General features: G+C 40.4%; 1 protein-coding gene across 2 annotated transcripts; it reads left to right on the forward strand.

Annotated features, from left to right (window-relative positions):
- The first annotated feature begins 3,390 nt into the window (after positions 1–3,390).
- Positions 3,391–13,703, forward strand: LOC105009009 (apolipoprotein L3). Of its 2 annotated transcripts, none has more exons than XM_034294065.1 (11): positions 3,391–3,469; positions 5,433–5,543; positions 5,817–5,915; positions 6,089–6,130; positions 11,380–11,487; positions 11,646–11,685; positions 11,776–11,821; positions 11,907–12,036; positions 12,232–12,420; positions 12,945–13,117; positions 13,360–13,703. In XM_034294065.1, the coding sequence occupies exons 1-11, from the start codon at positions 3,461–3,463 to the stop codon at positions 13,619–13,621; spliced, it is 1,209 nt and encodes a 402-aa protein (XP_034149956.1). In that variant the 5' UTR covers positions 3,391–3,460; the 3' UTR covers positions 13,622–13,703. The 2 variants fall into 2 exon arrangements, with proteins under 2 accessions (XP_034149956.1, XP_034149957.1); XM_034294066.1 differs by having other exon boundaries at positions 5,820–5,915.
- The last annotated feature ends 515 nt before the right edge of the window (positions 13,704–14,218 follow it).

Raw genomic sequence — 14,218 nt, forward strand, 5'->3', positions numbered from 1 at the left:
GGCAAAATCAAGAGTAGGGGAATGTCCAAATAAGGCAAGATGATGCGCGACGAAGCACAACAGCAGAAGGAAAGGCTGGAATTAGTGATTCAAAGATGAGCTATTGGAAAACTATCAACCCACTTTATTTATAAATCCCCTTTTGGATCAGCAGTTGTCACAAAGTGCTTTTACAAAACACCCAGCCTAAAACCCCAAGGAGCAAACAACAGTGTTGAAGCGCAGTGGCTAGGAAAAACTCCCTAACGGGATGAAATTTAGGAAGAAACCTAGAGAGGACCCAGGCTCGAAGGGTTGACCAGTCGTCTTCTGGCTGTGCCGGGTGAACATATTAAGAGTACAAGTTGTAATAATTAATAAATGCATGTGGGCTGTGTCTGGAGCCTATAAAACCTAATCCAGGTCAGAAGTATGACCAGATGGACAAGGACAGGGACAACCGGGTGGAGGGGGGTGGTTGTCAGACTGGCAGCTGGAATCGTCAGGTATCGTCTTGATCTGCAACATGGCTAGGAAGACTTTGGACAGGGGCAGCAATGAGTCTTTAGAGCCTGGTACTCAGGAGGTGTGAGCCTGGTACTCAGGAGGTGTGGGCCAAGACCTCATGTTCTCCTAAGTTTGAACGGAGCAGAAGACAAGAACATTTAGAGTGTGTATTCCTTTTTACAGTAGAGAAGGAGAACTGACCCTACTCCCCCTGGCACATTAATATAGCAGCGTAAAACCTTGGGGCTGAGACAGAAAAATCTTGTCCTCTGAAGAGTGGCAGGAATAAACTCTAGTCTAAGTTTTTCATATGCAGGGTGTATAAATGATAACGTTACAATTCTACTTGCAAGTTCTATTGATCGGGTCAGCAGTGCAGTATTTTGGGCCTGTGTCAATATGCCCAGGGCCTCCCAACATTACCAGAACAAGCCATAGGGTGACTGTGGATTTTTATGAACTCTAGGATGTCCTGAGGATCTAACTCGGACAAATATAGAAATGTGTAGATTTTTGTGCAGGATCACTGTCTGTATTATCCAGTTAATGTAAGAGCGGTTTGAGTTAAGTGTCTTGCTCAGGGACAGAACAACATATTTTTTATCTTGCTAGCTTGGGAATTTGTGGCAGCAACTTTTTTTTGGGGTAATCTTACCTTAACTCAAGGTTCGATTTCTTTAATATTTTGTCACTGATTAAACAACGCAAGCACAAGTATTTATAAAAACAATTCATAGCCTTTTTTGCTCATATTTACCAAGAGTGCCAATAATTTTGGAGAGATCCTTGCCTGCTTAATATGAATATTTTTAATATCCCTTTTTTTATTTTAGGTAAATCTACACTCACCTAAAGGATTATTAGGAACACCTGTTAAATTTCTCATTAATGCAATTATCTAATCAACCAATCACATGGCAGTTGCTTCAATGCTTTTAGGGGTGTGGTCCTGGTTAAGACAATCTCCTGAACTCCAAACTGAATGTCAGAATGGGAAAGAAAGGTGATTTAAGCAATTTTGAGCGTGGCATGGTTGTTGGTGCCAGATGGGCCGGTCTGAGTATTTCACAATCTGCTCAGTTACTGGGATTTTCACACACAACCATTTCTAGGGTTTACAAAGAATGGTGTGAAAAGGGAAAAACATCCAGTATGCGGCAATCCTGTGGGCGAAAATACCTTGTTGATGCTAGAGGTCAGAGGAGAATGGGCCGACTGATTCAAGCTGATAGAAGAGCAACTTTGACTGAAATAACCACTCGTTACAACCGAGGTATGCAGCAAAGCATTTGTGAAGCCACAACACGCACAACCTTGAGGCGGATGGGCTGCAACAGCAGAAGACCCCACCCGGTACCACTCATCTCCACTACAAATAGGAAAAAGAGGCTACAATTTGCACAAGCTCACCAAAATTGGACAGTTGAAGACTGGAAGAATGTTGCCTGGTCTGATGAGTCTCGATTTCTGTTGAGACATTCAGATGGTAGAGTCAGAATTTGGCGTAAACAGAATGAGAACATGGATCCATCATGCCTTGTTACCACTGTGCAGGCTGGTGGTGGTGGTGCAATGGTGTGGGGGATGTTTGCTTGGCCCCTTAGTGCCAATTGGGCATCGTTTAAATGCCACAGCCTACCTGAGCATTGTTTCTGACCATGTCCATCCCTTTATGACCACCATGTACCCATCCTCTGATGGCTACTTCCTGCAGGATAATGCACCATGTCACAAAGCTCGAATCAATTCAAATTGGTTTCTTGAACATGCCAATGAGTTTACTGTACTGAAATGGCCCCCACAGTCACCAGACAGTGATCCTGCACAAAAATCTACACATTTCTATATTTGTCCGAGTTAGATCCTCAGGACATCCTAGAGTTCATAAAAATCCACAGTCACCCTATGGCTTGTTCTGGTAATGTTGGGAGGCCCTGGGCATATTGACACAACCCAATAGAGCATCTTTGGGATGTGGTGGAACGGGAGCTTCGTGCCCTGGATGTGCATCCCACAAATCTCCATCAACTGCAAGATGCTATCCTATCAATATGGGCCAACATTTCTAAAGAATGCTTTCAGCACCTTGTTGAATCAATGCCACGTAGAATTAAGGCAGTTCTGAAGGCGAAAGGGGGTCCAACACAGTATTAGTATGGTGTTCCTAATAATCCTTTAGGTGAGTGTATATTTCCAATATTTTATTTTTATTCCCCACACTTCTCCACCAGGGGTCACTTTTCCGTTGGTGTCACTGAGCAGCACAAACCTGTCCTTATAGGCTGACCGACTGTTCACCTCCCTGGTTTATACTGGTAAGATGTTGTTACCCACAGGTCTCTGTTTGCCCTTTTACTACTCTTCACAGCTGTTCCAGGCCTCTGTCCACCATAGGATTCAGGGTGGTAGAGAATGTCCCTCTTCCTCTCGGAAATCTTAACAGCGTAAATTTGCTGTCCCCTCAAAATAACTTTTGTTCCCAGAGGTTTAGACATTAATGGCTGTGTGTTGAGTTATTTTGAGAGGACAGCAAATGTACACTGTTATACAAGCTGTACACTCACTACTTCACATCACTTGATCCCAGAGAACACACATGCACACACACACATAGGCTCAGTCACTCAGTCACTCACTTATTCACTCATTCAAATTGCTAAAAAGAAATAGATAGAATTCATTTAAGAGCCAACAGTCCAAGACCTCCTGTCAAACCCGATAGACAAGCAAAGGTGTCAACAACGGCTGGTCTGAATTCAAGCACAGCAGAAGGCTAAAGTGATGAAGCAAGCTTGACTGATGAATGCAGTGTGCAGTACATATCTGTACTTACATGGATGATGTAGAAAGACCAGCTTTTCTAGTTACGGCCCACTAAATGAAAGCAGCATTCCGCTTCGTTTGGAGGAGAGACAGAGAATAGGGACGACAGGAGAACAGTGTTTTGTCAGATAAGAGAATTCTGAGATCTGAGATGGCAAAGGTAAGGAACTTCTATATTTCCCAAAAGTATTTGGTTTCATTAAACATCCCATTAGAATGCTATAATGAAGCTTATTATCGAGCCTATCTTAAATTTTGTTGTTGACCAATGTTTTTGTCCTGTAGAGTGTTTTAAAGAGGGCAATATGGAAGATTTTTACTTTACTACTAGCATAAAAATAAGCAAAATGACCAGCTGATTTCTGCAGTTAATGTCTGAAATTAATGTTTTTAAATAAGATGTTTCAAATCTTTTTATATTCCCCATTGTAACTTTCTTGCTGGTTTGTCCATCAGATTGCATTGACTTGTAATCTCCAAGTATTTGATCCCCTGCTGATTTTGTAAGTTTGCCCACTGACAAAGAAATGATCAGTCTATAATTTTAATGGTAGGTTTATTTGAACAGTGAGAGACAGAATAATAAAAAGAAAATCCAGAAACACGCATGTAGAAAATGTTATTAATTGATTTGCAAGTATTTGATCCCCTCTCAATCAGAAAGATTTCTGGCTCCCAGGTGTCTCTTATACATGTAACGAGCTGAGATTAGGAGCACACTCTTAAAGGGAGTGCTCCTAATCTCAGCTTGTTACCTGTATAAAAGACACCTGTCCACAGAAGCAATCAATAAATCAGATCCTAAACTCTTTACCATGGCCAAGACCAAAGAGCTGTCCAAGGATGTCAGGCACAAGATTGTAGACCTACACAAGGCTGGAATGGGCTACAAGATCATCGTCAAGCAGCTTGGTGAGAAGGTGACAACAGTTGGTGCGATTATTCGCAAATGGAAGAAACACAAAAGAACTGTCAATCTCCCTCGGTCTGGGGCTCCATGCAAGATCTCACCTCGTGGAGTTGCAGTGATCATGAGAATGGTAAGGAATCAGCCCAGAACTACACGGGAGGATCTTGTCAATGATCTCAAGGCAGCTGGGACCATAGTCACCAAGTTAACACACTATGCTGTGAAGGACTGAAATCCAGCAGCACCTGTAAGGTCCCCCTGCTATAGAAAGCACATGTACAGGCCTGTCTGAAGTTTGCCAATGAACATCTGAATGGTTCAGAGGAGAACTGGGTGAAAGTGTTGTGGTCAGATGAGACCAAAATCGAGCTCTTTGGCCTCAACTCACCGTGTTTGGAGGAGGAGGAATACCTATGACCCCAAGAACACCGTCCCCTCCATCAAACATGGAGGTGGAAACATCATGCTTTGGGGATGTTCTTCTGTTAAGGGGACATGACAACTTCACCGCATCAAAGGGACGATGGACGGTGCCATGTACCGTCAAATCTTGGGTGAGAACCTCCTTCCCTCAGCCCAGGGCATTGAAAATGGGTTGTGGATGGGTAATCCAGCATGACAATGACCCAAAACACATGGCCAAGGCAACAAAGGAGAGGCTCAAGAAGAAGCATATTAAGGTCCTGGAGTGGCCTAGCCAGTACCTGATTCACTTTTAATGAAGTAGTACCTAAATCACATTCTAGGAAGTAGTACTTAAATCACATTCAATGAAGTAGTACCTAAATCACATTCAATGAAGTAGTACCTAAATCACTTTCAATGAAGTACTACCTAAATCACATTCAATGAAGTAGTACCTAAATAAAATTAAATAAAGTATTACCTAAATCGCTTTCAATGAAGTAATACCTAAATCACTTTCAGTGAAGTAATACCTAAATCACTTTCAATGAGGTATTATTTAAATCACTTTCAAGGAAGTTGAACCTGACTCACTCATTCATGTAGTTTAGATGTTTATTGATTTCATGAGTGGCCTAAGTCATCAGTCAAGTCTGTCATGTCTTACCTGATTGACCAGTAAAGTCATCAACAATGAATTATCTGCATTGACGCACTGAAGGGGACCATTAAAAAATCTGAAAAGTATATGCTTTTCTCATAATTCCCAGAGAAATGTAAAGAATTACCCAATTCCACTCGTCCACAGGCTGCACCTCACATCCCCACCAAAGAGAGCATCTATGAAGAACATGCTGATGAAGGTGTGCCCCAGAAGAGATGGAACTGTGGTTCTACCTACAGGTTTGGTGAAAGCAAGGTAAGAAACTCTCCATAAACCAGGAGATTTAATTAAACTACATGATTTCACATGAATCTCATTCCATGATAGCATGGCATGGGACATCTCCATTTCTGTCTTTGTCGATGAGTGAAAAGGAAAGAAAAGAGAGAAACAGTGAGTTGATGTTTGTCATGGACATAGACGTCCACTGATTCTCACCTAACTATGAATCTATGACCTGCTGTACAGTACACCTACCTATATTCATGCATGGGTTGTATGACAAATATCACCTGGACTCAATTTCAGAAGACGGACATTCCGGAACAAAATAATTTGTCTGTGGGACAGAATCCTCAACCAGGAGTTGGTCCTGCTACTCAGAGTGTTGCTGAGATCATCAAGAAGGTATCAGGCTCACTTTCTTCTCTTACACAAATCTTCTCTGCATTGTTTCATAAAGATGGATTTATCCTTTTGCAGTGAATGATTCTTGGAATATGGCTGAACCTCAAACCTCAATTGTCATTAAAACACTGTCATTTTTGCCACCTAATATTGTAACACTGTGCTTTACACAGTTCCAGGTGGAATCTGCAAAGGACCAGTCCAAGCCACTGATGGTAAGTCCTCCTCACAAGGCCCCTTTTGTCTTCGGCCTTTATCGTATTTTGTCATATGACAGAACCTTGTCTTCCCGTGTTTGCATTTGTTTGTTTTTTTATGTGTCTGTAAAACACACTTAAGCAAGTTTTTGGGAGAACATAAAATATATTTTCAACAAGTGATTCAATTAGAAAAAAGAAAAAAAAATATGTTCAATGTCATGCTTTTTTAGGTAAGTAAGGCATTTAAATAATCAAGGAAATCCAGGAAACTGTTTTTGTGGAAATCATAATTTCTTTCAGGTAATATGTACTGAGCCTGTGAATACATTTTAACAGGCTGTGAAAGGTTCTCAGCCACTCGTTCTGCAAGGTTGAATGAAAATGTTCTTAATAAGTAGCATTGATGACAAGGAAAATAATAAAAAATACTTTTACATCATCAAGGTAAAACCAAAAGTTATGTAAAATTTTCCTGTTGTCTTCAGTTCAAGGATCTGTTTTTCGTCTCCCAACGTAAATCCTTAGGAGCCTTTTCCACTGTTGTCATAGGAATCTTCAAAGCTTAGACTCGCTGCTTTAACAATTAAAACAAATGATTCAATTTGCAGGTTTTACTATCAAATTGAGGATCCTAGCCAATTAATCCCAATTAATATTTTTTTCAACTACCCTAACTTCAATTAACCTTACCCCAACTCCTAACCCTAATTATAACCCTAGTTCTAAACTTAACCTTTACAGACACTAAATGTTTCTTCCTTCTTGTAGTTTTAGTTAAGACGTTCAGACTTTCAGTCCTCACTCAGAAAAGTAAAACAGAAAAACACATGCACAAACAAATCTTTTTATGTTCCCCATTTAAACTTTATTTCTGGTTTTTCCATCAGTTTTCATTGACTTGTAATCTCCGAATGCTTGTTTTAGTCACTGGCAGTACTACCCTTCCCATCCTAAACCACCCTGGAATACCTACTACTATATTGTTTTTTTTCAGTAAAGGAAGACGAGGAGACAAATAATGTTATAGGGTTGAGATCCGGTGACTGTGCCGGCCACTCCATTATAAACAAAATACCAGATGACTGCTTCTTCCCTAAGTAGTTCTTGCATAGTTTGGAGCTCTGCTTTGGGTCATTGTCCTGTTGTAGGAGGCACCCCCAAACCATCACATCACCTCTGCCGTGTGTGACAGTCAGTGTCAAGCCCTCTTCATTTGCACACCAGCACTTGAGCATCTTTTCATTTGGTCTGCATCTCACTCATGTTTTTCTTTGTGATCCAAACACCTTAAACATAGATTTGTTTGTCCATATCACTTTTTTCCCAAACTTCCACTGCTCAGTGTCTGTGTTCTTTTGCCCATCTTAATCTTTTCTTTTTATTGGCAAGTCTGAGATATGGCTTTCTCTTTGTAGCTCTACCTAAAAGGTCAACATCACAGAGTTGCGTCTTCACTGTTGATCTTGAGACTGGTGTTTTGCGGGTACTGATTAATGAAGCTGCCAGTTGAGGACTTGTGAGGCATCTGTTTCTCAAACTAGACATTCTAATGTATTTGTCCTCTTCCTCAGTTGTGCACTGGGGACTCCAAATCCTCTTTCTATTCTGGTTAGAGACAATTTGTACTGTTCTGTGGAGGTAGTTGCACATAGCGCTGCATGAGATCTTCAGTTTCTTGGCAATTTCTCACCAGGAATAGCCTTCATTACTCAAAACAAGAATAGACTGACACGTTTCAGAAGGAATTTTGTGGTTTCCTTACCATTTTGAGCCTGTAATCAAATCCACAACTCCTGATGCTCCCGATACTCAACTTGTCTGATGGTTGAACAAGAGACTGATATGGGACCTCTGCACGCCTATGTACTCATTCCATTAAACATTTTAATTTACAACATACACAATGTCTACACTGTATTTCTGATCAATTTGATGTTAATGGAAAAAGATTTGCTTTTCTTTTGAAAGCAAGACATTTGCAAGTGACCACAAACATTTGAATGATAGTGAATATATTCATTTAACAAATAAGCCTCATTTAATAAACAAGTTATTTCAAATGATTTACTTGAATCCACAAATAAGAGTTCAGTTCAAATAGGATTCAAACAAAGTGCACAGGCACTCACGGACACCCATAGCCCCTTCTTCGCCCTGCAGCAAAGTAGTACCTGACTCACTTACAATGAAATAGAACCTGACTCACTTTCAATGAAGTTGAACCTGACTCTTTCCTTCATATAGTTTGGATGAAAGTGAACAGTATGGATTGACAGTGAGATGTTTATTGATTTCATGAGTGGCCTAAGTCATCAGTCAAGTCTGTCATGTCTTACCTGATTGACCAGTAAAGTCATCAACAATGAATTATCTGCATTGACGCACTGAAGGGGACCATTAAAAAATCAGAAAAGTATATGCTTTCCTCATAATTCCCAGAGAAATGTAAAGAATTACCCACTTCCACTCGTCTACAGGCTGCACCTTACATCCCCACCAAAGAGAGCTATGAAGAACATGCTGATGAAGGTGTGCCCCAGAAGAGATGGAACTGTGGTTCTACCTACAAGTGTGGTGAAGGCAAGGTAAGAAACTCTCCATAAACCAGGAGATTTAATTAAACTACATGATTTCACATGAATCTCATTCCATGATAGCATGGTACAACAACATCTCTCTAATGGACAACTCCATTTCTGTCTTTGTCGATGAGTGAAAAAGGAAGAAAAGAGAAAAACAGTGAGTTGATGTTTGTCATGGACATAGACGTCCACTGATTCTCACCTAACTATGAATATATGACCTGCTGTACAGTACACCTACCTATATTCATGCATGGGTTGTATGACAAATATCACCTGGACTCAATTTCAGAAGACGGACATTCCGGAACAAAATAATTTGTCTGTGGGACAGAATCCTCAACCAGGAGTTGGTCCTGCTACTCAGAGTGTTGCTGAGATCATCAAGAAGGTATCAGGCTCACTTTCTTCTCTTACACAAATCTTCTCTGCATTGTTTAATAAAGATGGATTTATCCTTTCTTCACTTCTGTGGGTTTTGCAGTGAATGATTCTTGGAATATGGCTGACATCAAACCTCAATTGTCATTAAAACACTGTCATTTTTGACACCTAATATTGTAACACTGTGCTTTACACAGTTCCCGGTGGAATCTGCAAAGGACCAGTCCAAGCCACTGATAGTAAGTCCTCCTCACAAGGCCCCTTTTGTCTCCGGCTTTCCTCGTCTTTTGTCATATGTCTTCCCGTCTTTGGATTTATTTTGGATTTTTATGTGTCTGTAAAACACACTTAAGCAAGCTTTTGTGAGAACCAGAGGCGTCGCTAGGATCACAATACATTCGGGACTTAGTCCTCCCCCCCGCCCCGCCCCGCCCCGCCCAGGACAGAAAGTACAGGGTTTTGAATGTACATGCGGATAATGTCGATGTACACGCTAGCGGGCTACACGTCCACGCTGTCATAATGCGCGTTCAGAATTATACAGTGGGGGGAACAAGTATTTGATACACTGCCGATTTTGCAGGTTTTCCCACTTACAAAGCATGTAGAAGTCTGTAATGTTTATCATAGGTACTCATCAACTGTGAATGACGGAATCTAAAACAAAAATCCAGAAAATCACATTGTATGATTTTTAAGTAATTCATTTTCATTTTATTACATGACATAAGTTTTTGACACATCAGAAAAGCAGAACTTAATATTTGGTACAGAAACCTTTGTTTGCAATTACAGAGGTCAAACGTTTCCTGTAGTTCTTGACCAGGTTTGCACACACTGCAGCAGGGATTTTGGCCCACTCCTCCATGCAGACCTTCTCCAGATCCTTTAGGTTTCGGGGCTGTCACTGGGCAATACAGACTTTCAGCTCCCTCCAAAGATTTTCTATTGGGTTCAGGTCTGGAGACTGGCTTGGCCACTCCAGGACCTTGAGATGCTTCTTACGGAGCCACTCCTTAGTTGCCCTGGCTGTGTGTTTCGGGTCGTTGTCATGCTGGAAGACACAGCCACGACCCATCTTCAATGCTCTTACTGAGGGAAGGAGGTTGTTGGCCAAGATCTCGCGATACATGGCCCCATCCATCCTCCCCTCAATACGGTCCAGTTGTCCTGTCCCCTTCGCAAAAAATCATCCCCAAAGAATGATGTTTCCACCTCCATGCTTCACGGTTGGGATGATGTTCTTGGGGTTCTACTCATTCTTCTTCTTCCTCCAAATACGGCGAGTGGAGTTTAGACCAAAAAGCTCTATTTTTGTCTCATCAGACCACATGACCTTCTTCCATTCCTCCTCTGGATCATCCAGATGGTCATTGGCAAACTTCAGACGGGCCTGGACATGCGCTGGCTTGAGCAGGGGGACCTTGCGTGCACTGTAGGATTTTAATTCATGACGGCATAGTGTGTTACTAATGATTTTCTTTGAGACTGTGGTCCCAGCTCTCTTCAGGTCATTGACCAGGTCCTGCCGTGTAGTTCTGGGCTGATCACTCACCTTCCTCATGATCATTGATGCCCCACGAGATGAGATCTTGCATGGAGCCCCAGACCGAGGGAGATTGACCGTCATCTTGGACTTCTTCCATTTTCTAATAATTGCGCCAACAGTTGTTGCCTTCTCACCAAGTCTACAATTTTATCCCTGATGTCCTTACACAGCTTTCTGGTCTTGGCAGTTGTAGAGTGGTTGGAGTTTGTTTGAGTGTGTCGACAGGTGTCTTTTATACAGGTAACGAGTTCAAACAGGTGCAGTTAAGACAGGTAATGAGTGGAGAACAGGAGGGCTTCTTAAAGAAAAACTAACAGGTCTGTGAGAGGCGGAATTCTTACTGGTTGGTAGGTGATCAAATACTTATGTCCTGCAAAAAAATGCAAATTCATTATTGAAAAATCATACAAGATGATTTTCTGGATATTTGTTTTAGATTCCGTCTTTCACAGTGTACCTATGTTAAAAATGACAGACCTCTACATGCTTTGTAAGTAGGAAAACCTGCAAAATCGGCAGTGCCTAATCTAATTATGTGACTGATGTAGCTTGTAATTCTTACATAATATTTACGTTGTTGGTTAAATTAACAAAATAAAAAAGTTTTTTCAGTTCAATGTCATGCTTTTTTTTAAAACACATATAGAGTAAGGCATTTAAACAATCAAGCAAATCCAGGAAACTGTTTTTGTGGAAATCACAATTTCTTTCAGGTAATATGTACTGAGCCTGTGAATACATTTTAACAGGGGGAGAAAGGTTCTCAGCCACTCGTTCTGCAAGGCCGAATGAAAATGCTCATAATAAGTAGCATGGATGACAAGAAAAAGAAAAAAAAAGACTTTTACATCATAAAGGTAAAACCAAATATTATGCTAAATTACCCCGTTGTCTTCAGTTCTAGGATCAGCTTTTCGTCTCTCAGCGTAAGTCCTTAGGAGCCTGTTCCACTGCTATCTTAGGAATCTTCACAGCTTAGACTCCCACTCCCCCTTTAATGTTATTCTTCTACCAGGATGCAGATTGCCTGATGGAATGGTGGGAGAACATTAAATGTGAGTATTATAGCACCACAATGTGATTACTTAAAATTAAAAAGGTATGTTCCACCTCTTTTAACCTGCCGTTTAATGTTTGCCCTTTAGCATGGGAATATTTCTCGAATAAACATGCAAGGAAGGGAGAAGAAGAGTAAGTTATTGAATTTAGACCGAGGTGGCAAAACGTATCGGTATATTTAAATACTTGGCCAGTTGTAGTAATTATCCCTCAACAGACTCTTCACATTGAAAGCTGAACGCATCCTAAATGCGGTGCAGCTGTACAACCTCCTTCTGAATACACATGGGGAGACCCTGAAGAACCACATAATGGAACTCTACGCCATCGCAGACAACTTCGATAAGGTAACAATATAAGCCAACAACTGTACATTATTGTACTGTAATACCTTCAGTTTAGGAAATTAGTGTAAGCTTGAGCCTAATAACAACTACTCCAAAATATTATTTAGTCCATGTTCAATCCAATTCGTTTCAGCAATCAGGTACAATTCATTTATTTGCTGCAATTTAATTATCTGCTATTACATTCTGTCCAAGTTCTCCAAGGGAACCAAGATCGCTGGTATCACGGGTGGAGCTACGGGGGCAGTTGGAGGGGCAGCGGCTGTGGCAGGGGTGCTGTTTGCCCCCGTCACCTTTGGAGCCTCACTGGCCTTGACAGTCCTCGGCGTCGGTGTAGCGGCAGCTGGAGGGGTGACAGGTGCCTCTGCTGCTATAGCTAACAAAGTGAGTAGTTAGAATTCACACATTATTACTAACAGAGTAGTTAGAATTCACACATTATCACAAACAAAGTGAGTCGTTAGAATTCACACATTATCACTAACAGAGTAATTAGAATTCACACATTATCACTAACAGAGTAGTTAGAATTCACACATTATCACTATCAGAGTAGTTAGAATTCACACATTATCACAAACAAAGTGAGTAGTTAGAATTCACACATTATCACTATCAGAGTAGTCAGATTTCACACATTATCACTAACGGAATAGTTAGAATTCACACATTATCACTAACAGAGGAGTCCTATCTAATAAAAATAACTACAACATAACATGTAGTTATAACATGTAAAGAACTGGACCTGCCTTCGAATTCATTATACGATATTGGCACACATAACAAATGTAAAGGGCCAATGGCTGATTGGACAGAGATCAGTATGATTAGTTTAATTTCTAACCTAGATATTTCAAAAAGAAAATAGATGTGCACATGACATCCATGTCAACTCTTTGTTCAAGGTGAGCCACAATAATGACAAGAACAAGATTGAACTGAACCTCCAGTACTTCCAGGCCCAATTTGGAGACATTGAGGCCTGTCTGACGTTCATCAATGTGGGCATGGAGTATCTGAAAAGGCATGACCTCTCAGTCCTCAAGTGGGTGAACACCGAGACCTTGAGGGTGTCCAAGTATGAAATTTATTCTATTTCATCATTGTTTTGACAAAAATCAAATTTATGATTTTTTTCTATATTTGAATATGCTCCAAATACCTCTATTAATCTCACTTAAATGTATTTTTTGACATGGAGAACTAGATCATTCGATTTTTACCAATGTCTAAATCTATTCTAACCAATAACACAGCTTTGATTTAGTTTTCCTAAACCTACATTTTAATCTTTTCAACCTGAATTTCAATCTAAACCAGGGTGGCTGAGGTGACAGGATTGGGTACCACCAGAGCTATTAAAGCCAGCAGTAAAGCATCTGGGAATCTCGAAGGCTTTGCTCTGGGCATGGGTATGTACTTCTCTAACAAAAAAAACAACAAAGGGGAACAGAAACTGAAGAATAAATTAGTGTCCGAGTTTGGAAGGAAAATACGTGAATTGGCTCGACAGTTGGATGAAGGGCTGAAAGAATTGTTCAAGGTCAAAGCTGATTTCATTAAAAACAACCTCATCTTCTGAATGGAAGCAGGAACAATACGATCTATATGTTAGACAACATGGCCTTTTGGTTTGTTTCTTTTCTATTTGATTTTCTTTATTCTATTCCATGATTTGTTAAGGTAATCTGTGATCAAGAAGTGTTGATAATGCTTTCATTAATCAAGACACATGGATGTTTTTTGCTCAAAATGATTCTCCTTATTTTTACCAATAACATTAGAAATGCACTATTTGTGTATAATTGTATGATTGGCGTTTGATTACTGCATTGTTGTAATCATGAGAGTAATAAACTACACACAATAAAGACCTAAAAAATCCCCATAATTTTCACACTTTATCCATTTTGCTCATAGATTTGTGGGACTGTTTTGGGGGAAAAAGTCAATTTTACCTGGGTCTGAGACCGAGACTCCAATACTACATACACTGAAATTTTTTATCTGAAGTTAAATATTTGCCTGCACATATAAGTTGACTACAGATCAATCAATCCATCAATCAAATGTATTTATAAATTTACATCAGTAGTTACAAAACACCCGGCCTTAAACCCCAAGGAGCACACAACAGCAGTGTTGAATTTCAGTGGCTAGGAAAAACTCCCTAAGAAGG

Source organism: Esox lucius, chromosome 9 (genome assembly GCF_011004845.1).
Source record: "Esox lucius isolate fEsoLuc1 chromosome 9, fEsoLuc1.pri, whole genome shotgun sequence".
In the NCBI taxonomy this organism is placed as follows: Eukaryota; Metazoa; Chordata; class Actinopteri; order Esociformes; family Esocidae; genus Esox; species Esox lucius.

What these genes read in the sequence shown, in the direction of transcription:
- LOC105009009 (XM_034294065.1), top strand. An exon ending in ACCAGTCCAAGCCACTGATG is followed by an intron (nt 6,131 to 11,379) that starts GTAAGTCCTCCT and finishes ACATTTTAACAG; the next exon opens with GGGGAGAAAGGTTCTCAGCC. An exon ending in GCAAGGAAGGGAGAAGAAGA is followed by an intron (nt 11,822 to 11,906) that starts GTAAGTTATTGA and finishes ATCCCTCAACAG; the next exon opens with ACTCTTCACATTGAAAGCTG.